The 24,542-nt window shown below is 54.9% G+C and overlaps 2 protein-coding genes across 5 annotated transcripts; one reads left to right on the top strand and one right to left on the bottom strand.

The window, feature by feature from the left end:
* Nucleotides 1-943: 943 nt before the first annotated feature.
* ALDH16A1 (aldehyde dehydrogenase 16 family member A1) lies at nucleotides 944-19,257 on the bottom strand. 3 transcript variants are annotated; one of them, XR_007147375.1, is made up of 18 exons: nucleotides 19,066-19,257; nucleotides 14,516-14,618; nucleotides 13,848-13,974; nucleotides 12,954-13,132; nucleotides 12,790-12,867; nucleotides 12,053-12,261; nucleotides 11,818-11,970; nucleotides 11,155-11,340; nucleotides 10,577-10,672; nucleotides 10,247-10,383; nucleotides 9,942-10,047; nucleotides 9,721-9,851; nucleotides 9,259-9,426; nucleotides 8,786-8,987; nucleotides 5,537-5,722; nucleotides 5,155-5,277; nucleotides 3,900-3,962; nucleotides 944-1,192 (listed from the first exon to the last, which is right to left on the bottom strand). XR_007147375.1 is itself a non-coding variant. In XM_047835771.1 (17 exons), exons 1-17 carry the CDS (start codon nucleotides 19,153-19,155, stop codon nucleotides 4,324-4,326), a joined length of 2,436 nt encoding a protein of 811 aa, XP_047691727.1. In that variant the 5' UTR covers nucleotides 19,156-19,255; the 3' UTR covers nucleotides 4,202-4,323. The 3 variants fall into 3 exon arrangements, 2 of the variants coding, with proteins under 2 accessions (XP_047691727.1, XP_047691728.1); XM_047835771.1 differs by lacking the exons at nucleotides 944-1,192; nucleotides 3,900-3,962 and adding an exon at nucleotides 4,202-4,485 and having other exon boundaries at nucleotides 19,066-19,255; XM_047835772.1 differs by lacking the exons at nucleotides 944-1,192; nucleotides 3,900-3,962 and adding an exon at nucleotides 4,202-4,485 and having other exon boundaries at nucleotides 12,053-12,234; nucleotides 19,066-19,254.
* Nucleotides 18,792-24,475, top strand: PIH1D1 (PIH1 domain containing 1). 2 transcript variants are annotated; one of them, XM_047835779.1, is made up of 10 exons: nucleotides 18,792-18,808; nucleotides 20,095-20,188; nucleotides 20,543-20,609; nucleotides 20,955-21,134; nucleotides 22,248-22,309; nucleotides 22,398-22,479; nucleotides 22,921-23,050; nucleotides 23,296-23,371; nucleotides 23,658-23,801; nucleotides 23,905-24,475. In XM_047835779.1, the coding sequence occupies exons 2-10, from the start codon at nucleotides 20,099-20,101 to the stop codon at nucleotides 23,944-23,946; spliced, it is 873 nt and encodes a 290-aa protein (XP_047691735.1). In that variant the 5' UTR covers nucleotides 18,792-18,808; nucleotides 20,095-20,098; the 3' UTR covers nucleotides 23,947-24,475. The 2 variants fall into 2 exon arrangements, with proteins under 2 accessions (XP_047691735.1, XP_047691733.1); XM_047835777.1 differs by lacking the exon at nucleotides 18,792-18,808 and adding an exon at nucleotides 19,092-19,216.
* Nucleotides 24,476-24,542: the final 67 nt, after the last annotated feature.

The raw sequence follows: 24,542 nt of genomic DNA, 5'->3' as shown, positions 1-24,542 counted from the left end.
CTGCTGTTTGCAACATCGCAGATAATAAATGTGGAAGGCGTTGTGCTGCGTGAATTAAGCCCGACAGAGAAAGACAAATCATGTATGGAATCACTTCTACGTGGAATCTAAAAAAGTCGATTCATAGAGTCAGAGAGTAGAAATCTGATTGCCAGGGGTGGGGGAGGGGGGGGCTGCCAGTAGGGGAACTGGGGAGACGTTGGTCCAAAAAGTACAAAGTTTCAGTTTTAAGATGAGTCAAGTTCCGAGGCTCTAATACAGCATGGTGCCTATCGTTAACAAAACCGTACGGTACGTTTGAAATTTCCTAGGAGAAACGCTTGTTTTGCTTTTGGATATATCAGAATTTTTTTTTTTTTCTTCCAGAGGCACTGAGCTGAGAGAGTGGATCTTCAATGTTCTCATCGCACACAGAAAAGGTGACTTTGTGAGGCAAGGGATGTGTTCATTAAGTTGATTACGGTTAACTTTCACGATGTATAGGTATAGTAAACCAACACGTTTTATACGCTTAAAAAAATCAGGTCGTATCACCGAAATAGATGCAACCTTTGTCAATAATACCTCAACAAAGCTGGAAAAAAAAACAACAACCCTGAACGCACACGGCACCTTCCTTGGGAAGGTGGCCGCCATCCCTCACCCTCCCCTTGCACATGCGCACTCGGGTTGGATAGGGTGACATCTCTGGGTACCCTGAGCTCCTTCTCATATCATAACACCTGTCACCTCAGGTTATGTGGTATCTTCCAACCAGAGCTGAGCCTACCTACCTCTCTTCTGCTCACACACCTTCTGTGGCTCCCTATTGCCCTTGGAACAGCTTTCTAGCCCTTCTGCCGTGCCACTCACTTCCTCTTTATCTCCTCCCCGTTCACCCACACCAAAACTCTTATAAGATCCTCAGTCTCCAGGTGGTCCCCCCCCCCCCCCCCCCGGCACCATGTCCCCTCCACAGTCGCACAGATTATGGGTCTCCCTGGCACAGGCCAGGAGCTTGTTGTGTTGCTGGGGTCTGACCGTCCTCTGGGCCTCTGGCTTTGTCCTGCCAGGGCCCGCGACCCAAGGGGACTTGGGGAATAGGTCTTGTTGCATCAGGCCTGGCAAATATCACTTTTAGCTCTGGCGGGGTCCTTGTGGGAGCTTGGCCAGCGCCTTACCCTCAATAAGCCTCAGTTTCTTCGACTCCAACCTGGAGGTAAATGAGAAAATATAAGGTCCCTTCCACATCCGTGCTTCTCTGAAGCTCGTGCTTGGCCCACCCATCCCCGGCAGAATTGTTCACAAACATCCGGGGGCCTTCCTCTGCAGGAGTCTAGGACCATGTGCCCTGTGGAACTCAGGCGCAGTCACGTGACTCCCCTTGGCCAATGAAAGGAGGGTGGAGGTGCCGAGTGTCACTTCTGGATGAGGATTAAGTGGGTCAGGGAGTGGCTCTGTGATGACACAAGCCACTTTGAGATCGGGCCACAGTCAGCCTGGGTCCCTGCGTGGCTCTGATGAACGGAGGGGCCCCTACCGCCCCTTGATGGACAGGTTACCGTGAGCAAGAAATGAACTTTGTGGTTGTCGACCGCAGAGGTCTGGGGGTTGTTACTGCAGCAAAGCCTCACCCAACCTGTGATATCATCCCTCTCTCCTCCTTGCCCCTCTTTGCCTCGCTTCCTGTTCAGCCTGGTGTAGCTTGTCACGCCAGGCAGATATTTTCTCGATTATCTAGTTTTGTGTCTCCTCTTGCAGTGGGCAGAATGGCTCTCGAAGATGTCTACTGGAGGGGTGCCTGGGTGGCTCACCCGGCTGAGAGTCCGATCCTTGGTTTTGGTTTTGGCTCAGGTCGTGAGCTCGGTTTGTGAGATCGAGCCCCGTGTTGGGCTCAGCACTGACAGCTCGGCGCCTGCTTGGGATTCTCTCTCTCCCTGTCTCTCTGCCCCTCCTCTGCTCACACGAGTTCTCTCTCTCTCTCTTTCTCTCTCTCTCAGAATAAACTGGGGCCCCTGGGTGGCTCAGTTCGTTAAGCGTTTGATTTTGGCTCAGGTTGTGGCCTCATGGTTCGTAGGTTCAAGCCCTGCGTGGGGCTCTGTGCGGACAGCACAGAGCCTGCTTGGGATTCTCTCTCCCTCTCTCTCAAAATAAATAAATAAACTTAAAAAAAAAAAAAAGATGTCCAGTGGAACCTGCCAATGTTACCTCACATGGCCAACGGGACTTGTCTTGAGGTGGGGAGACGATCATGGATTGGGGGGCTACAAAGAGCAGCACAGGGTCACGTGCCAAAGAAAAAGCAGGGAGAACATCCTTCCCTTGAACTCCAGTCAGGAACGCAGCGCTGCTGACACCCTGAGTTTAGTTTGGTGACGCCCATTTTCAGACTTCGACACCCAGGGCTGTTAAGATCAAACACTTGTGCTTAAGCCGCTAAAACTTTGTTACAGCGGCGACAGGAGCCTAACACAGCTCTCGCCCGCTAGAACATCAGCTCCTGAGGCCTAGCTTCTCTTGTTCCTGGCCGTCTCCCCAGCACGTGGAACAGTGACTGGCTCAGAGTAAGGCACTCAGTGGACAGCTTCACAGACTAGGAGCTTCCACCCCTGGCCAGACATGATTGATTGGCCCAGAAGTGTATGCCTGACCCAAACTGGCCAGATTTCCTCTCCCTGGATGCGGCACGGACGCTTGCCAGAGGTCAGGGCTGGGGTTACGTCGACCTGGTAGTTGCCCTTGGCTGGTTAAAGCCACAGGATTCATGGGAAGGACACTGAGGCAGCCCGTGGAATCCCGGAGGGAGTTGTCAAAACACAGACATAAACTAGAGCCTTCCAGGGACTTTCCTCCAACTCTCTCCAAACGTCCAGATCCTGGGAGAGATGATGATCCGGTCCAGCTTTAATCAGATACTGACAGGAGGCTTCTTAGTCTCATTTGCCCCACGACAGAATTAACCTCTATTTAACAGCTAACACTGGTGAAGCATGTGCTGTGCACCCATCACTAAGTTAACCAGTCTGGTTAGAACTATTAGTCCCATTTTATAGATGAGGAAACAGGCTCAGAGCAGTTAAGAAGCTTTCCTAAGATCACATGGCTGAAAGAGTTGATTGAAGCAGACAGGTAGAGATAGAAAACCCCAGAGATGGGGCGCCTGGCTGCCTCAGTGGGGGGAGCATCCAACTCTTGATCTTGTGGTCATGAGTTCGAGCCCTATGTTGGGTACAAATCACTTAAAAAAAAAAAAAAAAAATTCCAGTGAGCACATGCCCACAGAGAAAGGACCAGCCCTGGTTCCTGCCTGCATCTAGGTTCTCAAGACCTGGGGCACCTCAGATGCATGTCTTGTCCTATTTTCTGTAAGACATCTCTGTAGCCTTCTAGAAAATTCCTTCATCCTGAGCTAGCGTGAGTGGGTTCCTTGCATCAAAAAGAATTCTAGGGGTGCCTGGCTGGCTCAGTAGGCAGAACATGTGATTCTGGATCTCCGGGTTGTGAGTGCGAGCCCCACATTGGGGGTAGAAATGACTTAAAAATAAAACCTTTAAAAAAAGAAAAAAAAAATTCTAAAACATGATGTGCTCGAGCCGCTCAGATTCGCTCATGGGAGCGGACTGTTAAAAATTTAGGAATTCTGGGGACGCCTGGGTGGCTCAGTCAGTTGAGTGTCCAACTTCTGGCTCAGGTCTTGATCTCACAGTTCGTGGGTTCGAGCCCCGCATCTGAGCTGTCAGCACAGAGCCGCTTCGGATTCTGTGTCTCCCTCTCTCTCTGCCCCTCCCCCGCTCATGCTCTGTCTCTCTCTCAAAAATAATGAAACGTTAAAAAATTTAGGAATTCTGTTAGCCTGTTGTTTAGTCATCGGGAACATGGTGGGAGCGTTTATACCATGGGAATTGGGAAAAGTAACTTACCAGGGTTTTTATTGTATTCCAGAGAGCCACTGTGTTTTATTGTTTGTCTGCAAGCTATGGGTCCTAAAACAATGCATAGGCAGAGAAAGTCAAAGGGGAAGAGCTACACGATGGAGAAGACCAAGGGGGAAACATGAGGCTCTGAGGGCCTGCCTGGGGCTCTTCAGAGTTCCCTTTATCTGTCTCACAAATACCGGGTTATACTGGAGCCAGCCTACCCAGCTGCTGAGTCTTAGAATTCAAAAGGCCTCAAACAGAACAGAAGTCGCTACTCCCCCACTTCCTCCCCTGAGAGGCACAGCCAAGGTTGGTCAGAGTTTATTGGAGGGCATCGGAGCCATGATAAAAGAAGGCTCCAGGCTTCTGGTGTCTGTCGGGGTCCATCTCTCCTCTGTCCAAGACGGAGTGTGGGGGCACTCAGGCATCAGTCGCCCATGGGCAGCCACAGGGCCTTGGTCCGTGCTGCCCGCAGCCCCAGCTCTGGGCCTGCTCCCTGGGCTTCCTGATCCCAGGCCCGAGGGCGGCCCCTGTTCACCCACACCGGCTTCAGGTTTCCTGCTGAGGCCCACTCCACAAACTGGGAGCCCTGACACAGAAAACGGGGATCAGCCCTTCCGCCAGCTTGGTTGCCAAGCAGCTGCTTCCTTGGCAACCAGGACTATTACTGTGGAGGGGCCCCAAGGCTTGACCTAGGCTCTGGTGCTACAATGCTCAGCTTGTAGCAGGCAAACCTTCCAGATGTGAGGGAGACAACGTTGACCTTTGCGGACGGGCCCCAAGGCTTGACCTAGGCTCTGTTGCTACAATGCTCAGTTTGTAGCAGGCAAACCTACCAGACGTGGAGGGAGACAACATTGACCTTTGCGGCTGGGGAATTTCCTCCCCATTAACAGCCCACATTCAAAGGAATGAGGCCTGAGGTTCTTATGACAAGGAGTTTCCCTCCGTCACCTTCAGGCTTGAGGGTGGACTGTGGGCTTCTGAGTCTGTTACAGGGTGTGGTCCCTTAGCAACGGGTTGTCCAACGAGATTGGGTCTTTGGGCCGGGCATGATCTCAGGCCCTTGTTGCTATGCTAAGGAGATCCTCTCCCTTAGCAACAGGGACTCTGGAGGGCGGGATCTCAGGACCCCGTTGCCAAGGAATTTCTCCTCCTTAGCAACGGGAATTCTAAGGGGGCACTGCCAGGTTTCCAGAAAAGGAGGAGACCGTTGGTGAGGTTTAGGACGCTGGAGAGATGGCAAAACAAAGGGTACCTGGGCAGATCCGAAATACCACAGGGCCTGGACGTCCTGGTGCAAGGCCAGGCAGCGGGTCAGGTGGTCCCGGTCTCCAGTCACCACATTCACCAGGCCCGCTGGCAACAAGGTGGCCATATCCTAGGGGATGGGAGAGGGGGTCGGGAGGGAAGGGAGTCAGAGACGCCGAAGGCAATAGGTTGGGTGAGGAGCGAGCTTCCGGGGAGGGCTCACGGGGTCCTGGCCAGAATGGTCACGGGGTCCATGAGCAGTGCAAGCTTGGATGGAGGGCGGGGGCAATGGGGACTGGGGTTGCCGTGGTTACAAGGGGGTGGGGCTAGTGCAGGCCTTGGGACCTGGGAGCCGCTGGGAGCAGCGGCAGGAAGGCGGGCAACCGTACCTGGCAGACCTCCAACGCGGGGATGGGGCAGACCCCGCTGGGCACCAAGACCACGGTGTTGCCATGGGCCAGGGCGGCGGCCAGCAGGGACGCAAAGGCAAGCAGGGGCCACTCATCAGGGCACACGATAGCCAGCACGCCCAGCGGCTCCCGCAGCCGGAGCACAGGGCCTCTCAGCTCTGCCACCTGCAGGGACAGGCACGAAGGAGGTCAAGGGCTGGGTTGAAGAGCCTCATCGTCTGCCCCTTTCCTCCTCTACCTATCTTTGCTTCTCTGTAACAACTCCAACAATAATTAACCAGGTGACGGTTCAGAGCAGACTCGGGCCAGGCAGCTGGGTTGAAGTCCCAGCTCTGCCACTTACCAGCTGTGTGACCTTGGGTGAGTTACTTAACCTCTCTGGGCCTCAGTTTCCCACCTTTCAAATGAGGCTCATAGTGCTTACCTCGTAGATTTGTTTCCAAAATGAAACAAGTTAATGTGTGTAGAGGGCTCGGAATCTGGCCCATGTTTTGTTTCTCTGTGTGTGTGTGTGTGTGTGTGTATGATTAAAAAAAAACCCACAAAACTTTATTGACTATAATTGACATTCACTAATCTGCATGCATTTTAAAGGGTACAATTTGATAATTTTTTTTCTTTTTTTTAAGTAAGCTCTACGCCCAACATGGGCTTGAACTCATGACCCTGAGATCAAGAGTTGCATGCTCTAACGACTGAGCTAGCCAGGTGCCCCAATTTGATACATTTTGAGATCTATATGTACTCCTAAAACCCACACTATAATCAAGGTAATGAACTTCACCCTTCAAATCTCCTTGTGCCCCTTTGTGATCCTTCCCTCCTGCCTCCATTTTTTTTTTTTTATTTTTAATTTTTTTTAACGTTTTATTTATTTATTTATTTATTTATTTATTTTAATTTTTTTTTTAACATTTATTTATTTTTGAGACAGAGAGAGACAGAGCATGAACGGGGGGAGGGCCAGAGAGAGAGGGAGACACAGAATCTGAAGCAGGCTCCAGGCTCTGAGCTGTCAGCCCAGAGCCTGATGCGGGGCTCGAACTCATGGACCGTGAGATCGTGACCTGAGCGAAGTCGGACGCTCAACCGACTGAGCCACCCAGGCGCCCAACGTTTTATTTATTTTTGAGACAGAGAGAGACAGAGCATGAACGGCGGAGGGGCAGAGAGAGAGGGAGACACAGAATCGGAAGCAGGCTCCAGGCTCTGAGCCATCAGCCCAGAGCCCGACGCGGGGCTTGAACTCACGGACCGCGAGATCGTGACCTGAGCTGAAGTCTGACGCTCAACCGACTGAGCCATCCAGGCGCCCCCCTCCTGCCTCCATTTGAACCCTCTCTGTCCTCAACCACTTCCTCTCACCATAGTTTGTATTTTTTTTTAAAGCTGATTTATTTATTTTGAGAGATTGAGGGAGTGCAAGTGGGGGAAGGGCAGAGAGAGAGGGAGAGAATCCCAAGCAGGCTCCATGCTGCCGGTGTAGAGCCTGACATGGGGCTTGAACTCATGAAACTGCGAGATTATGACCTGAGCCGAAACTAAGAGTCAGATGCTTAACTGATGGAGCCACCCAGGCACCCCTCTAATTTGTACTTTCTAGAATTTTCTAGATTTGCAATTATAGAGTCTGTACTATTTATTTTATTTTTTTTAATCTGGCTTCTTTCACTTAGTGTAGTAATTCTGAGATTCATCCACCATGTAGCATGTTCACTCCTGAATGCTGAGTAGGATTCCTTGTAGGGACCTACCACAGTTTATTTATTAACCAATCCAGGGACATTTGGATTGCTCCCTATTTTTACGTATTTAACTAATTATTTAAATTTAAAAAAATTAATGTTTTTATTTATTTTTGAAAGAGAGAGAGACAGAGCGTGAGTGGGGGAGGAGCAGAGAGAGAAGGAGACACAGAATCCAAAGCAGCCTCCAGGCCCCGAGCCGTCAGCACACAGCCCGACGCGGAGCTCGAACTCACAGACCGTGAGATCATGACCTGAGATGATCTGAGAGTTGGACGCCTAACCGACCGAGCCACCCACGCGCCCCAATTATCTCTCATTTCTATCCCTGAGTGCTCTGGTGCCATTGCCTGACTCACTGAATCCTCACGCTTTCTTTCTTTTTTTATTAAAAAATTTTTTGTAATGTTTTATTTATTTTGGGGAGAGAGGGCACGAGCGAGCGAGAGTGGGGGAAGGACAGAGAGAGGGGAACAGAGGATCCCAAGTGGGCTTTGCACCGAGAGCAGCGAGTCTGATGCAGGGCTCGAACTCACCAACTGTGAGATCTTGACCTGAGCCGCTGTCGGATGCTCAACCAACAAAGCCACCCAGGCACCCCTCCTCAACCTTTCTTCACGGACTCACTGTATGTTTCATATCAACCCTGTATTTGGTTGCCTGTCATGTATATAAACAAAACCAAAGTCACACGAAGCAACACTCTGTGTAAGACATTCTATATTTCCTGTTCTATTCTGTTTAAAAAAAAAAAAAAAAAGGCTGAGTGGCTCAGTCAGTTGAGCGTCTGACTCTTGATTTCAGTTCAGGTCATGATCCCAGGGATGGGGGATCGAGCCCTGTGTCGGGCTCCATGCTGAGCGTGAAGCCCGCTTGGGATTCTCTCTCTCTCTCTGCCCCTCTCCCCTGCGTTCTCTTTCTGAAAAGAAAAGAAAAGGAAAGAAAAGAAAAGAAAAGAAAAGAAAAGAAAAGAAAAGAAAAGAAAAGAAAAGAGTAGAGGGGCGCCTGGGCGGCTCAGGCGGTTAAGCGTCCGACTTTGGCTCAGGTCACGGCCTTGCAGTTTGTCGGTTCGAGCCCCGCGTCCGACTCTGTGCTGTCAGCGCAGAGCCAGCTTTGGATCCTCTGCCTCCCTCCCTCTCTCTCTCTCTCTCTCCGCCCCTACCTTGCTCGTGTGCACTCCCTCTCTCTCAAAAACAAATAAACATTAAAACAAAAAAAGAGTAGGAAAAAAATCCTACTGCAACCACTAAACTGATTTTACGGTCCAGAAATGGGTTACTAACGACAATCTGAGGTGCTACACTGTGATGCAGACCATATGCCCATTACACAGATGAGGAAATCGAGGTGCGGAGAGGGGAGGCCACTTGCTGGTGATCGCGTGCAGCTGGGATGCTGTGTGGCTGGGCTCACTCCAAAGTCCTTGCTCTAACCTCTACTGCAGACCGCCCGCCCCGTCTGCTGGTCCCCAGAACCCTCTCACCTGCAAGAGGTGGCCTTGGGCCTGGGCGCGGGCCCCCCACGCCCGCAGCCGCTTCGCGCTAAGCTCCACCTCCACCTTGGCGCTCTTGAGCTCCACTCCGTGCCTCTCCAGCGCCGAGGCGAGGGCAGGCTCCCGGCGCTCCAGTGCAGATGCCAGGGCCCACAGCAGGGACGCCCGGGCTCCTGGTGGCTGGCTCACCCAGCTGGGGGAGGGCAGTGCACGTTACGGGGCGGCTTCCTGCTCCTGGTTCTTTCCAGGTGCCCCAGCTCTGTCCACAGCCCCTACTGCGGGGCTCCAGACCCCACGGCCCATCTGCATGGGGAGGGGTGTGACCCATATCCTGTCAGCTTTGGGAGCTCAGCCCTCAGGACCCAGACCCCAGATCCCACAGCCCTTGGAGGGGGAGGGGGGGTCTCAGGTTACCCTCTGAAATGCCCCACGACCTCTGGGTTTTCCCACGGGGTTCCCCTTACCCAGGGGCAGCCTGGTGAGCGGCCTCCACGGCACCTCGGATATCCTTGGCTCCGCCCTCAGCCACGTAGGCATGGAGATTGCCTTTCGAATCCTGGATGCATCTGGAGCTCCGGGCCCCAGGAGCTTGGAAACGGCCCCCGATGAAGAGCCCATAGGGGGCCGCTGGGCTGGAGCAGGGTGAGGCGTGGGGGTGGGTCCTGGGGCCAGGTCTACTCGGACCCCAGGCTCCACCCACTGAGCCTCTGGGAGGGCACTCCTTCATTTAGCAGAACTGAGACTCCCTTCAGGCAGGGGTGAGGGGGGTGGGTGTGAAGCCACAGAGAATGCAATTCTGGGCAGGACTCGGGGACCCCCCTCAAGATGGCTCTAATGAACCCCTCCTCCAGTCCCTGGGCAGCCTGCTCCAACTTCCCTTCTCCCCGCCTGCCGTACCCCCAGAGATTCTGGGAGTTGCAGCTCACCTGGGTCCTATTTCAGGCCCAGATGGTAGGGTCAGGGGGACAGCAAGGCCAAAGGTGTCATAGTTCAGATTCTCAGAAAGGGAAGGCAGCCGGGCAGGGGTCCCGGAGGGCCGCAGATACTCATACAGACCCTGTGAGAGGGGCAGAGGGTCAAAAGGACGCAAGGTGGGCACTGGGTGGTTGAAGGGGGTGCTGATGGGGGGCAGGAGGAGGGAACTCACGTCTGGGCCCCCGTGCCAGGAAGACCCACTCTCCTTGCAGCCACCTGTGGGCACTTCGGGGTGTCTAAGGCCGTGGGCGTTGATCCAGACCGTGCCCACCCGGAGCCTGTGCGGGGAGAGGAGGACATCAGCAAGAACAGAAGGTTGCAGGGGGTAAGTGGTCGGAGGGGCAGGGTGGAGAGAGACCCAGAGACCCACAGAGAGTGGAATGGAGACCTCAAGACTGAGAGAAAGAGCAGAAGCTTGAGCCTCCCCCTCCCCCCGCCCAACAGACTGCCTTTGTGCCCCAGCAGGCGCCGACTGACCCAGAGCCCAGCTCCAAGGCCTGCCCTAGTCTCTCGCTCCACACACTGGCACTGCCTCCTCGGGGCGTCCCGTTGGCCACGGCCAGTGCCTCCTTAGCTGTGCGGAATGGGGAGGCCACGACCACAGGCCAGGGCACCTGGAAGGGGTGACAACGGAGTTCAGGTGGCCCGGCCAGCTCCCCCCGCCCCCAACACCCCCCCCCCATTCAGCAGCCCCCAGACCCGGACCAAATGGTCACTCCGGGGGCCTCTGCAGGTGTAGTGTTGCTGCCCATGTGTGGCTGCAGACGGGTGGATGGAAAAGGATTTCTGGGGCCCTGAAGGGCTCACCTCTGCCTGGGTACATGGGGAGGCTGGGGGCAGGTCAGAGACCAAAGTTGGGGGGAAGAATGGGCTGACTGAGGGAACATCGCCAGCCTGGAACACCTGAGGGGAAAGGAAAGATCTAAGGTACACCCCCAGCTCCTCCTCCCTCAGACCTGGGCGACTAGGCCCCCAGCCCCCTCCTCCCTCAGACCCAGGAGTCCCGGCCCCAGGCCTCCTCCCTCAGACCCAGGAGTCCTGCTCCCAGCCCCCTCCTCCCTCAGATCCTGGAGTTCTGCCCCCAGCCCCCTCCTCCCTCAGACCCAGGAGTCCAGACCCCCAGCCCCTCCTCCCTCAGACCCAGGAGTCAGGACCCTCAGCCCCCTCCTCCCTCAGACTCAGAGTCTGGGACCCCAGCCCCTCCTCCCTCAGACCTGGGAGACTAGGCCTCTAGCCCCTCTTCCCTCAGACCCAGAGTCTTGGTCCCCACCCCCTCCTCCCTCAGATTCAGAGTCTCGGCCCCCAGCCCCTCCTCCCTCAGACCCAGGAGTTGGGTTTCCAGGTCCCTCCTCCCCTGGCGCCGGGGGTCTGTACGCCTTGCTCACCTGTGCGCCCTGACTCTGGGCCTCGCGCACGTAGCGCTGGGCCAGGTCATATGCGGCAGCCCCTCGAGCCCCCATGTCCACAGCGCCGTCCAACCCTCGACCGCCCCGAAGCCGTGCCATGCGCTCCTGAAGCCGCCTCATCGTCTCGTCCCATACGGACTCCTGGATGAGGAGCCGGAGTCCCCCCTGTGAGGAAAAGGGATGTCAGGGCAGGCAAGGTCGGGGCTCACGTTGAGGGGACGGGCCCCCACAGAGGGTGCAGACTTGGGGATGTACATACACAGATCAGAGGAGGGTCAAGGGGGGGTGGCTGGGGACCCTAGAGACTCACTGAGGCCCCAAACCCGGGCAGGAAGTGAAGTTACAGAAGTTGGTGATTCAGAGTGAAGACAGAGATTGGAAAAGTAGGGACACGGATACTTAGAAAAGTGAAGAGAATCTTAAAGAACAAGAGACGCGAGCCCTCTGCAAAAACTGGAGAGCCGGGATATGGAAAGGCAGAAATCCGACGTGCGGGAGCCCCACACGCGCCATGGTGCGGAGACAGAATCTGAGGCACAAGGAACTGAAAATTGTAATCAGTGGAGACATGAGGCCCTGAGGTCTGGAGACGGACACGCACAATCCCCAGCACTTGGGGGCACACGAGTGCACGGGCCTCACCGCGCTGCGGTCGGACCAGGCTGCATCCACGACGCCCTCCACCGCCGAGTCCACGTCCGCTGCCTCCGTCAGCACCAGCAGCGACTCGGCCCCCAGTGCCAGGCCCAGCTCAGCACCCTGACCCGCCAGGGTCCGCCGAAGGACACGTCCTTCCTGCAGGGCCCCCGCGGGATTCAGCCGAGGGGCCTTTGGGCCTCCCTGCCACGTCCCGTCCCCCTCCCGACCCCGAAGATACCTCGACGGCTCCACAGAAGGTCACCTTCTGGACTCCAGGCTGGGAGGCCAGGATGGGGCCCAGGGAGGCAGGGCCGTTGATCACGTTGAGGATTCCTGGGAAGGAGCCTAGCTCCCCTGCCAGCTGGGCCAGGAGGAGGGGTGTTGGAGAGCCTGGGGGCACCAGCACCACCACAGTGCACCCTGGGAAAGGTGGGCAGTGCAAAGATCCTGGAGTCTGGGCTCCCGGCCCCTCCTGCCTCAGACCCAGGAGTCAAGGCCCCCCAGCCCCTCCTCCCTCAGACCCAGGGGTCAAGGTCCCCCAGCCCCCTCCTCCCTCAGACCCAGGGGTCAAGGCCCCCACACCCCTCTTCCCTCAGACCCATGAGTCCCAGCCCCCTCCTCCCTCAGACCCAGGAGTCCGGACCCCCAGCCCCCTACTCCATCAGACCCAGGGGTCAAGGCCCCCACACGCATCTTCCCTTAGACCCACTCCTCCCAGCCCCCTCCTCCATCAGACCCAGGGGTCAAAGCACCCAGATCCCTCCTCCCTCTGACCCAGGGGATAAGGTCCCCACACCCCTCTTCCCTCAGACCCACGATTCCCAGCCCCCTCCTCCCTCAGACCCAGGAGTCAAGGCCCCCCAACCCCTCCTCCCTCAGACCCAGGGGTCAAGGCCTCCCAGCCCCTTCCTCCCTCAGACCCAGGGGTCCAGGCCCCATCAGCACCATCCTTCTCAGACCCGGCCCATCAATTACCCACAGCCAAGGCAGGGCAAATCCTCCACATCATCTCAAGGAAGGAGAACGTGGGTGACAAGATGAGACCAATCACTCCTGTAAAAGTGAATGAGACAATCGGGGCAGGCACTGCTGGTTCACGAGGGAGGAAGGGGCTGGGGACCAGGACTCCTGCGTCTCACCCATGGGCTCCCAGCCTGCCAGCGTCTCCTCCTGGGTGTATGCCTGGACTGCATGGCATTGGAGTAGCTGCTGGGCCAGTGGGATATCCCTGTCTCGAACCTCTCGAACGGCTCTCCCGGTCACCAGGGACTCCAGGGTCCAAAGTAGCCGCTGGTGCTTCTGGATCATCTTGGCCAGCCTGTAGAGAAAGCCAGGGGGAGAGTCATTTCCCATTGCCTCTCAGTCAGAGTCCTGGAACACCCCCTACATACCTGGACTACAATCCCCATGATCGCCTCCACCATTTACCAGAGGCGAAGAGCACCAAAGATTTATGGGAAATGTAGTCCGAGAAACACAAAACCTGAGGGTGCCTTTTGCAGATCTCGGCCGCCCGCAACCCCCAAAGGTGCTGAGAAATTGGAAATTCAACCTTTAATCTCAATTGCATTTTAGAAAATGGAATGTTGGTCTCTAATTGCTCCAAGAGTATGATGGAAAACGGGTGGTGCTGAGGCTCCAGTAGCCCCAATGAACTGCCAGGAAAATGGGGCCTCGATGAGGCCCGAGGCTATTCTGGGAAACAGAGCTTCGTCATTACTAGTCCTGGTGGATGGATGCTTTAGCTGCTACAGGCTCAAAGCATGCTGGGAATGTGAGCCTTAGCTACGCAATCAATTCTGCAAGACATCAAGACATCGGGAAATAGAGTCTTTGTTCCCAGAGTCTCAAGTGGTTGCTTGAGGCGCTGGCAGGCTGGGAGCCCATGGGTGAGACACAGGAGTCCTGGTCCCCAGCCCCTTCCTCCCTCATGAACCAGCAGTGCCTGCCCCGGCTGTCTCATTCACTTTCACAGGAGTGACTGGTCTCATCTTGTCCCCCACCTCCCAAGGTCCACACCTCAACCGCATCACCTGGTCAGGTACTGGGCCCGAGAGGCTCCAGGGAGTCCGCTCCAGTTCTCCCACGCAGTCCTTGCTGCCTCCACGGCTGCCGCCACATCCTCAGCCTGTGCCTGGGGGCAACTGGCCAAGTTCTCTCCTGGGGAGATGAAAGGAGGGACCCCAGATGTGCCCCCCCAGGCAGTAGAGCTGCTCCCCAGCCACCCCACTCTATTATAAATATTTTGGTTGTAGGGGCGCCTGGGTGGCTCAGCCAGTTGAGCATCCGACTTCAGCTCAGGTCACGATCTCACGGTTTGTGGGTCAGAGCCCCGCATCAGGCTCGCCGCTGTCCGTGCAGAGCCCGATTCAGATCCTCTATCCCCCTCTCCCTCTGCCCCTCCCCTGCTGGCACGCTCGCTCGCTCTCTCGACAATAAATAAAACGCTAAAAATATATAAATATATTAATCAAGGAAGGGATCTTGGTAGACACTGACTTCAAAAAGCATCCACAGGCACTCGGAGCTATTATGTGGATGACTTTAACAGGAAGAGCCAGAAATCTTGGGCTTCTCCCCACACTGGCTACTTCCTGCCTTCAGGGCCCTGAGCAAAGAGAATGGGGTGTTGTTGGTAGATACGGCTGGGGATATGGATGCCTGTCTCTCCCTCCCCGAACAACCGGGGGACACTTCATACCTGTGACAGGATCCCGGCAAGGTACTGAATTCCTGTGTTCCGGCTTTAGCCACTTTCCATTTACATAGTGACCCAAGTGCCGGTCTTGGGTGTCCAGCCAGGCCTGGGGGAGGCAAAGACAGTTTAGGACAACGTCTGAGAGGCAGCTAGGGGAGTTCAGTCCCTACCTAGGGTCCTCTGGGAGGGGGACACTTGCATCCCTTTGCCCCACCTGCCAATTCTTTGCCGGTGTGGCAGGAAAATGCACATAAACATAAGATACATGTAACAAATGGAGCGCCTGGGTGGGCTCAGTCGGTTGAGTGTCCGGCTTCGACCCGAGTCACCATCTCACGGTTTGTGACTTTGAGCCGCGCATCGTGCTCTGCGCTGATGCGAGAAGCCTGCTTTGGGTTCTGTCTCCCCCACCCCCACCTCTCAAAAATAGATAAACATTAAAAAAAAACCAAAAACAACATGGAACATAAAACCCGCCATGTTAACCATTTCAAGGCGTACAATTCAGCGGCATGTGGTATGCTCACAGTGTCGTGCAACCATCACCACCTAGTTTCAGAACATTCTCATCCCCCCAAAACGAAACTCGGCACCCATCGGGCAGTCACTCTCTCTTCCTCATGCAGCTCCTAACTGCTAATCTGCTTCCTGTTTCTGCGGATTTGCCTTCTCTGGATATTCCACGTGAATCGGGACCCCACAACACGTGGCCTCTTTGGCTGGCTTCTTTCACCCAAGATGGTGGTTTGCTTTTTAAATTTCTTTTTTACTGATTACTTATTTCTGAGAGAGAGAGAGAGAGAGAGAGAGAGAGAGAGAGAAAGCGCAGGCTGGGGAGGGGCAGAGAGAGAGAAAGCCCGAGGATCTGAAGCAAGCTCTGAGCTGTCAGCACAGAGCCCAATGCAGGGCTCGAACTGATAAACTATGAGATCATGACCTGAGCCGAAGTTGGACGCTTAACCGACTGAGCCACCCAGGCGCCCCCAACATGGTGTTTCTGGAGCTCATCCAAGTTGTAGCACGTATCAATCATTCCTTTTTGTGGCTGTAGGACATTCCATTGTCTGGAGAGGCTACGTTTTGTCTCTGTTCATTATCACTCGACACATTCCGTTTGTTTCAGCCTTCCGGTTACTGTGCACAGTGCCGCTGAGGCAGCTTCCTGTACCTGATTTTGTCTGAACACCCGCCTTCACTTCTTTTAGGCAAATGTACCCAGGAGCGGAACGGCTGGGTCATATGGCAACTCTCTGGGTAACCTCTTGACGGACCACCAAACTGTTTGCCATGGTGGTTGTGCCATTTTACGTTCTCACCAGCCACACGTGAGGGCTGTCCTACTGACTTTGACATGCGGCTTCATAAAACCCATTCTCCTGGGGCGACTGGGTGGCTCAGTCGGCTGAGCGTCTAATTTCAGCTCGGGTCGTGATCTTGAGTCCCTGGGTTTGAGCCCCACGTCGGGCTCCGTGCTGACGGCTCAGAGCCTGGAGCCTGCTTTGGCTTCTATGTCCCTCTCTCTCTCCCCGTCTCTCTCTCTCAAAAATAAATAAACATTAAAAAGCAAAACAAAACAAAACGAAGCGAAGCGAAACAAAATAAAACAATCTGTTCTCCTCCATGCAGAAGTGACCTCAGGTGAACTTTTCTAATACTCAGGGAACCTGAGACAATTCAGCTGTATTACCAGACAACAATGACCCCTGAATGGTCCACTGCACCTGAACGGGACAACTGGGGACACACCCTAAATATCCAACGGGAAGCCAGGGCACTGAGGCTGTCTGGAGTTGTCTGCATTCTTTTTTTTTTTTTTTTTTTTTTTTTTTTTTTAATGTTTATGTATTTTTGAGAGAGAGAGAGAGAGCATGAGCAGGGGAGGAGCAGACAGAGAGGGGGACAGAGGATCTGAACTCTGAAGCGGGCTCTGTGCTGACAGCAGTGAGCCTGAGGGTGGGGCTCGAACTCACGAACCGGGAGATCGTGACCTGAACTGAAGTCGGACGCTCAACCCACTGAGCCCCCCAGGTGCCCAGAGTCCTCTGCATTCCTGTGATGGGGCATATACCTTGGGGCGTACAAGACTCTGGAAGCAACGCCCATGACACTGTATTAGGCACCATCGGGTTCTTTTTGGAAGGTGGGGTTTCTAAGCCGGGTAGTCCCTGCACCCAACCGTGTGATGGCATTCCCTCCCCCCTCGGCGGCTGCCACTTAGAGGAGCAGTGTGGACCCCCAGTGAAGACACAGGCCCCACAGGTGCAGCTTCTTGGGCTGAGCCCCAGGCGCGGCACGTAGGCATTGCCAACGGGGCAGCAGTGTGTGGATTCGAAACCCGGTTCTGGGACTGAGCGGTGCAACCTTAGCCAGGGTATTATCACACTCTGGTCCCCGCAAGGTCATCTGAAAGATGGGGATAATCCCAGCCCCTCCCTACTTCACAGGGTTGTGGCGAGGATGAAATGGATCAATGCACGTGACACGCTGAGAGCAGCACTGCGTAAGACTTGCTCTTAATCTCTCCCTCCACGTCTGCTTCAGATTTCTCTCCCTGCTCCTGTCCCCCCCAGAATCCTCGCTAAATCCGAGTCACGCTTCCCATTTTTTCCTTCCACAGATGTTCTCTCTCTTCTCTTAGCATCCCAAATGCCCCATTCTCCTAATCTTTCTCTTACCCTGCCAACTGGCTCTTCGTATGGGGCTGGAACACGAACGGTGAGATCATGACCTGAGCCGAAATCAAGAGTCAGACGCTTAACAGACTGAGCCCCCCAGGCACCCTGACATTGGATGATATTAAAGAATGACCCCTAGGGGCACGCCTGGCTGGCTCACTCAGTAGAATGTGTGACTCCTGGTCTCAGGGTTGTGAGTTCCAGCCCCACGTTGAGTACTTAACTCAACCCCACGTTGAGTATTCAGTATTCAGCCCCACGTTGAATACTTAAAAATATTCCAAAAATTAAAGAATTGGCTGCTAGTGTGAAGTGTGAAAAATGGCCAGGTGGGTTATGTTATCAAGTGAGTTCTTATCAGTTAGGAAAGAGGATTCAAATATTTATGGGAAGATAACATGACATCTGGGATTTAAGTCATTCCAGAAAAAAGAGAAAAAACCAAAGAATACAACTCTGGCCCAAATGTTGACGATTCCTGAAGCTGAAGTAAATAGCAATTCATAGTATCAAGTTCTCTGTGGAAGTTTGCAAATCCCCCCCCCTCCCAAAGAAAAACAAAACCCTAAAAGAATGTCTACGGGGTCCTGGCAGGTCACGCTAGTGTGAGAAGAGGGCCTGGTGGAGACTGGGAACTCACAACTTGCCTAAAAAAGACAGTCACTATTGGATCCAGATGATTTTTGTCAGGGAATGAGAGCCAAACATTGCCAAATTTTGGGATTTTATTTTCAAAAGAAGCTGGAATCCTGGGATGTTTCCATGGAATTAGCTGACCACGAATTCACATTTTCAAAAATAAAGTTCGGGCCAAAGAAAACAATTTGTTGGATGAATCGGGCCCACATGTTGTAAGGTTGAGACCTTTGCTTGGGAGGCTGTGGGGGAACCGTGAATCCGAGGGTTCAGGTTCAAATCTCAGCTTTACCTATTTTAAACCGTGTTGGCCGTGGGCAAATTACTTACCCCCTGAAGCCTCCGTGTGCTATCACTAAAAAGGATGACAACCATCCCCTCCCACAGCTGTTCTGGGGATTAAAGGAGATCACACTGAGCACAGAGGCTGGCACATAGAAAGCACCCAGTAAATATAAGCTATTTCTACATTATTGCTATTTCAGTATATTCCATCTCAAGCCCACCTTCAAGTGTGGGAATTGTGTGCTCTGTCCCAGTCCCAGATCATCACTCCCACCGTCCAATGGTCTTACGGTGGTGACTCCCAGGTCCCCGTCTCCAGTCCTGAAAGGCTCAAGCCCAAGTAACATCAGACTCCTGCACATAACTCAAGGCTGTCCCCGGGTCCCTCACACTTTCACCGTGCGATAATCGCGCTCAGGGTCTTTCCTTGCAACTCTAGTCCTCCTGGGTTCCTCCCTGGTGGTGGGACTCCATGGGAAGGCGGGGGGGGGGGGGGGGGGGGGGTCGACTCAGGATCATGGGAGCTACAGGATGTTCTGGGGAAGTCTATGGGGCTTCTGAGGGTCCTTGGAAGATCAAGGGAGCCCCACAGGAATTTCGAGTCCCGGGGGATCCCGGGAAGTTCTGAGGGGGCTGGAAGAATCACGGGAGCCTCCGGGGAATCCGAGGCCTCGAAGGAATCGGGGAAACGCCATCCCAAGTAGGTACCAGGGAGCAGGAGAGCTACTACCAAACAACGGAAGACGATCCAGGGTTAAGAAGAAGCAACCGCAAAAGCTTAAGGGAATGCCCTTCTAGGGTGGGTCCCAAGGGGTGGCGAGAATCACGGGAACCGAGAAGGGCGGAGCTGCTGAGCTGCCGCGGTGGATCACGGGAGTCCGCGCGCTAAACTGGACCTGGATGCCTGGTTGGGGGGGAGGGGGCGGGAATGGGCAGCGCTGAACGGCAGGCCCTCACCAATGCGCATGCGTGGCTCTCAGGCACGGGTCCGTACTCCAGCGTGGTGAAGATCTCTCGGGTGCTGCGCTGTGCGTGCGTCGCAGCCATCACTCGCCCGGGCTGCTTTCCACGAAGGAGTGCGGGGCGCTCTGCCCAGAGGAACCTTGAGGTCGAAGGGCGACACCGCCCCCTCCAGCCCAAAGGGCGGGGCTACGGGAGATAGAGCGTAACCCCACCTTAGACCCGGTGGCCCCGCCCATGCCCCCCAAGCAGGGAAGTGTAGTTTGGAGCATGCGCAGTCCTCAAAGTGGGGGCGGCGGGGAACCGAGATGTGGGCGCCTGGCCGGTAGTTAGGGGTGCTCCAGATTTAGAAGAATGACCGTGTGGTTCTTCCCGCCACCCTTTTTATACTGAGGACAGGAAGTATATTTAGTCCGAAGTGTATTTACTAGAGAATCGAATCTAGCTCTGGGACGAAGCGATAGTTCATAGATCAGAAGGGAATCTTTTACGACGGACACTGAAATGAAGGTTTTGAAAGTGTGCCAGTCTGGACTGCCCCGTAGTTTGGCTAGATGTTGTTGGGAAGGAGAAATACGGCTTTAATCGGCACAGGAAGTGTGGCATTTAGAACCTAGGTTCAGGATTTAGTTTTGATTGGTTGAGGTGAGAGGCGGGGCTTAATCCTTAGATTATGATTGGTCGGAACGTAATGAGGTTGCAGGATTGGTGAATGAGCTTTTGAGGCAGACGGAAGCGCGGTCGGCCGAAGTCCTTGGTTACATAGTGACTAGAAGCGTGGCTGTCATTTACATAGCACGTAGGACGTAGAGAGCATATGGAAATATTGGCTCCAAACAGATTTGACAGCCGTATCTGGTCTGAGTGGAATTACAGTTTCAGGACAGATTCTTAGACTTTCATACGGAATAGTGGGCACCAGGAGCCGGGGGTGGGTCTGGCAGCAGGCTCCACAATTCGCATCCTGGAGAAGGTTCCCTCCCGCTCACGTCGGAGTTACTGAGGACGCCTAGGTCTTTTCCCCAGGGCCATGGCGGACTCGAAGCTGCTGGTGCCCGAGCTAAACGAGGCAGAGAAGATGGGCGCTGAGACCATGCGTTTCGAGGAGCTACTGCGGCAGGTGCGGACTGACCGGCCTCCGGGTCCTGGGTCCCTGGGTCCCTGGGTATTCTGGGGATGTGTGTGTGTGTGTTGTGTATATGTGTGTACGCCCGCGGGTGCTCTGAGATGGGACTACATTCCCAGAAGGCACTACGTGGGATTGTAGTTGGTTAGCTCCAAGTTTGCTAGGATCTGGAAGAAATGCAGATGGGGTTGGGATTGTTCATAGGGGTCCTCAAAGGAGGAGAGGGACATAGTATGTCTTATTCTGCTCATATCCCACATGCACAAAATTTCTCCATAAACTTTCGAAGAACAAATGAGGGTCTGATAGCATAGACACCGTGACTGGAGGGTGTTTTCCTTCACACAGGCCTCCAAGGAGCTCCAGCAAGCCCAGACAAGCAGACCAGAATCCACACAGATCCAACCTCAACCTGGTAAGAAAGGCAGAAAGCCAGAGAGAGAGGGATTGAGTCTCAGAGAGAGGTGGACAGAGACTGGGGGCAGGGGACAGAGACAGAGGAGGCAGGAGAGAGGCAGAATAATGGAGTGTAGAGGTCTTTGGCAGGGAGAGGGGGAGGGACCAAGAGCTAAAGAGAGATGGAGGAGGACAGGAGTGACTGGGGGACAGACTCAAAGATAGAAGGAGAGTCAGAGATCCCAGGAATGGGGAGGGGAGCAGGCCCAGAAAGCAGAGGACCGAGACTCAAAGCAGGGACAGATCAAGGGAAGGACAGAGACGCACACAGAGGCAGACATCAGGACAAACCCATTTCCACCAGGTTTCTGCATAAAGACCAACTCCTCCGAAGGGAAGGTTTTCATCAACATCTGTCACTCTCCTTCCATCCCTCCTCCGGCTGATGTGACCGAGGACGAGCTGCTTCAAATGCTGGAGGAAGACCAAGCCGGGTTTCGCATCCCCATGAGCCTGGGAGAGCCTCATGCAGAACTGGACGCAAGTCAGTGCCCTCGGGGGACCCAGGAAGCTAGCTCCCTGGGTCCTTTCTTCCCTAGGATCCAAGATCCAGGGCCCAAGATCCCCCTCCCCCCTTTCCCCCTAGAAATCTGGCCCCCTTTTCCTTGTGACATAAACCTAACCTCCTGGGCCTCCACTGCCTGCTACACGGGGTAGTTCTGTCCTCGTTCTGTCCACCTGGCCAGGCTGGCACTTCTCCCTGCCCTACCCCACAGTGAGGGAGAGCTGGGCGGGTGTCCTCTTTAGCTGGCCAGACCAGCTCTCAGTCTTGTTCCTGTTTCCTTCTTCACTCTTCTCCCCTGTCTCTGTCTCTCTGCCTTGTCTCACGTGTCTCTGTTGAGTTTCTGTGTCTGTATGCTTGCTTTTTCAATTAACGTATGTCCCCTGAGGCCTCCTGGGACCAAGCTTTGGGCAGTGCCCTGGGGAGTAGGGACTGATCCAACCCAGAACTTGCCCTTGAGAGACTCCTAGTCTTAGGTGAGGGCAGAGAAGACAGATGCGATTTCATTATGGTGTGATCTTTGCTGCTCTGGAGTTGGAGGGGGGTGGGCTCTTTACTCGAACTGAGGAGTCAAGGAAGGCTTCCTGGAGGAGGTGGCAGATATAAGCTGCAAAGGAACCGAAGGAGTGTGTCAGGCCAAGACACAGAAGAGGGTTCTAGGCAGAGGGGACCGAGGAGTCCAGAGGCTGGAGAGAATGGTTGAATTGGACCGGTCAGTAATTGGAAGAGACTGGAAGAAATTTAAAGGGACGAGGTCCCCAACAGAGAAGTGAGCTTCTCTTCAGGTGGGAGGAGCTGACCACACAGGGCCTCCAGCGCCGGACTGAAGGACACAAACCTTCGTCTGGGGCGCTGGGGAGCCATGGGAGGGCTGTGAGCAGGGAAGGGGCAGGGTCATTGCTGGGATGTGGTGGGAAAGGACGAGAGCAGTAGAGAGGAGGCTGGTATGACTGGCAAGAGCCCTCACTTTCTAATTGTCTCTGGGTCTTTCTGGTTCGTGTGGCCGCTGCCCTTTATCGTTTTTGCCTCGTCGTTATCTGGGCGGTGGGGTTCCTACCGAGGGCTGGGGGTCTCACCCCCTTTCTCTCCCCACAGAAGGCCAGGGTTGTACCGCCTACGACGTAGCGGTGAACAGCGACTTCTACCGGAGGATGCAGGTTGGGGGCGGGGCTGCGGGTGAGGCCTGGGCTGGGGCCTCTCCCTCCATCCCGAGCCCTCCGGCAAATCTCCCCCTCTCACTTCTAGAACAGCGATTTCTTGCGGGAGCTCGTGGTCACCATCGCCAGGGAGGGCCTTGAGGACAAATACAGTCTTCAGCTGAATCCAGGTGAAGGGCGTGGCCTGCACTAGCGGGGACTCGGGGAGCCAGAGCAGCTCGGGGACAGCCCTTGGAAAAGGTGGTGCTGGTGTGGGCAGGGATTGTTTTGGTCCCTGGGCTGCGGGTTACAGGGAGAAGGTGAGGCTTCCCAAGGTGGGGGTGGGGGTGGAGATGGGACTGGCCCAGGAGCCAGATAAGGGGCGGGGTCTGGCGAGCCAGAGGGCGGAGCCAGGAGCACCTCTGGTGACAGATCCCGCCCCCACATACCCCTAGAAGGGCGGGGCTAAAGTGGGCACATTTCCTGAAGCCACGCTCGGGGGTGTGGCCAGATCCCTGGCATCCCGGGAGGGGCGGAGACTTTCCCCTGAGGCTCTTGCTGCGCGGGACCGCTAGGAAAGCCAAGGGAACCCGCGCTTGAGCCACCTTTGACCCTGAGCTTCCTACTCACAGAGTGGCGCATGTTGAAGAACCGACCTTTCCTGGGCTCCATCTCCCAGCAAAATATCCGCTCCCAACAGCGTCCTCGGATCCAGGAGCTGGGAAACCTATACACTCCCGACTCCCCGAGACCTGAGGAAGGGTGGGCCTTCGCTGGGTTCTGTCTCTCTCATGTCTCCCCAGTAATTTTTGGAATCCCTCCCTCAATCCTGCCTCCCCATAGGAGGCGGTGTCCTGGGGCCCTGGGAACCCAGAGAGGGGGGAAGCAGGATGGCCACTGAGAAGGCTCCCGGAGGCAGCAGGGTTTGTAGGAGGGAGAAAGGGAAAGAATAGCCTTGGCAGAGACCTAGTGGTCTCTCCTCAGTTTTGGGCCTTGGTCTTTCGCAGCCCCGAGAAGCCTCACCTGAACCTTTGGCTGGAAGCCCCTGACCTCCTCTTGGCTGAAATTGACCTCCCCAAACTGGTGAGTGTACCTCTGGCCAGAGTGGGAGAATGAGGTCTGGAAGGGTTGGGGTCTCCGAGGGAGAGTGAGCTGGGCATATGCAGACAGCGCTGAGCCTGGAGCCTGCTTTGGATTCTGTGTCTCCTCCTTTCTCTGCCCTTACCCTGCTCGCGTGCTGTCTCTGTCTCAAAAATAAGTAGACATTAAAACAACAACAACAACACACAAGGCTTTTGTTCCTGGTCCATATTATTATTGGCCTATTGCTGGGAACGGAAGGGTGGGCTCACTCCATTAATATTCCCAGGATGGAGCTCTGGGGCTGTCGCTGGAGATTGGGGAGAACCGGGTAGTGTTGGGGGGCCCCCAGCAGCTGTACCATCTGGATGCCTGTATCCCCCTGCGGATCAACTCTGAGGAGAGCAAGGCAGCCTTCCATAGGAAGAGAAAGGTACCTGGGGAGGTAGAGGGAGGTGTGCGGGGGGGAGCGGGGGCGCTGGGGAGGCCTGGGCTCCTGGTCCTGAATCCTTAATCTGTTTCCCGTCTCTCCTCAGCAATTGATGGTGGCCATGCCCCTCCTGTCGGTGTCTTCTTGACCTGCTTTCTTTCTGTGCTTCTAAGTGGAGAGAAGAGGCTGGTGGCTTCTCTAAAATGGAAATAAAAGATGTTTGCCTTTGTTCTGTGTCTGGCTAGGAATGCACGGGGAGCGGGAGGGAAAAGGGACATTGGACCGTGTCCTGGAGTCACAGAGAAGTCACTGTCCCCGCCGAGGCCTCAGCCTCTCCCCACCAGAGCCCCTCCCTGGCCGCCAGTCTCTCCCGTCGTGTTGCACACGGTCCCAGAGCCGACCCTCCCCTCTCCACTTCAGGGGTCCTCGGCTCCCCAGGGTCCCAGGAGAAGGTCCCAGAGCCCCCTGCAGCGCAGCACTCCAGGCCATGTGTGGTGTGGTCCCCTTTATGCTTCATTTTCTCCCTGTCCTTCCTGTCACTCAGTCCCAGCACAGTGAATGGTGTCCTGAGCACACCTGTGTTCTGCAGCTCCTCTTTAGTTTCTGCTGTACCCGCCCCCTCCCCTTAGTGTGCCTCGTCAATAAAACCAGAATTTTTTTAAATTTTAAACTAAAAATTGTTTGATGTTTATTATTTTTGAGGGAGAGAGAGAAAGAGACGGCGTGAGTGGGGGAGGGACAGAG

Source organism: Prionailurus viverrinus, chromosome E2 (assembly GCF_022837055.1).
Source record: "Prionailurus viverrinus isolate Anna chromosome E2, UM_Priviv_1.0, whole genome shotgun sequence".
Taxonomy (NCBI): Eukaryota; Metazoa; Chordata; class Mammalia; order Carnivora; family Felidae; genus Prionailurus; species Prionailurus viverrinus.
This window is presented reverse-complemented; position numbering and strand designations above follow the sequence as displayed.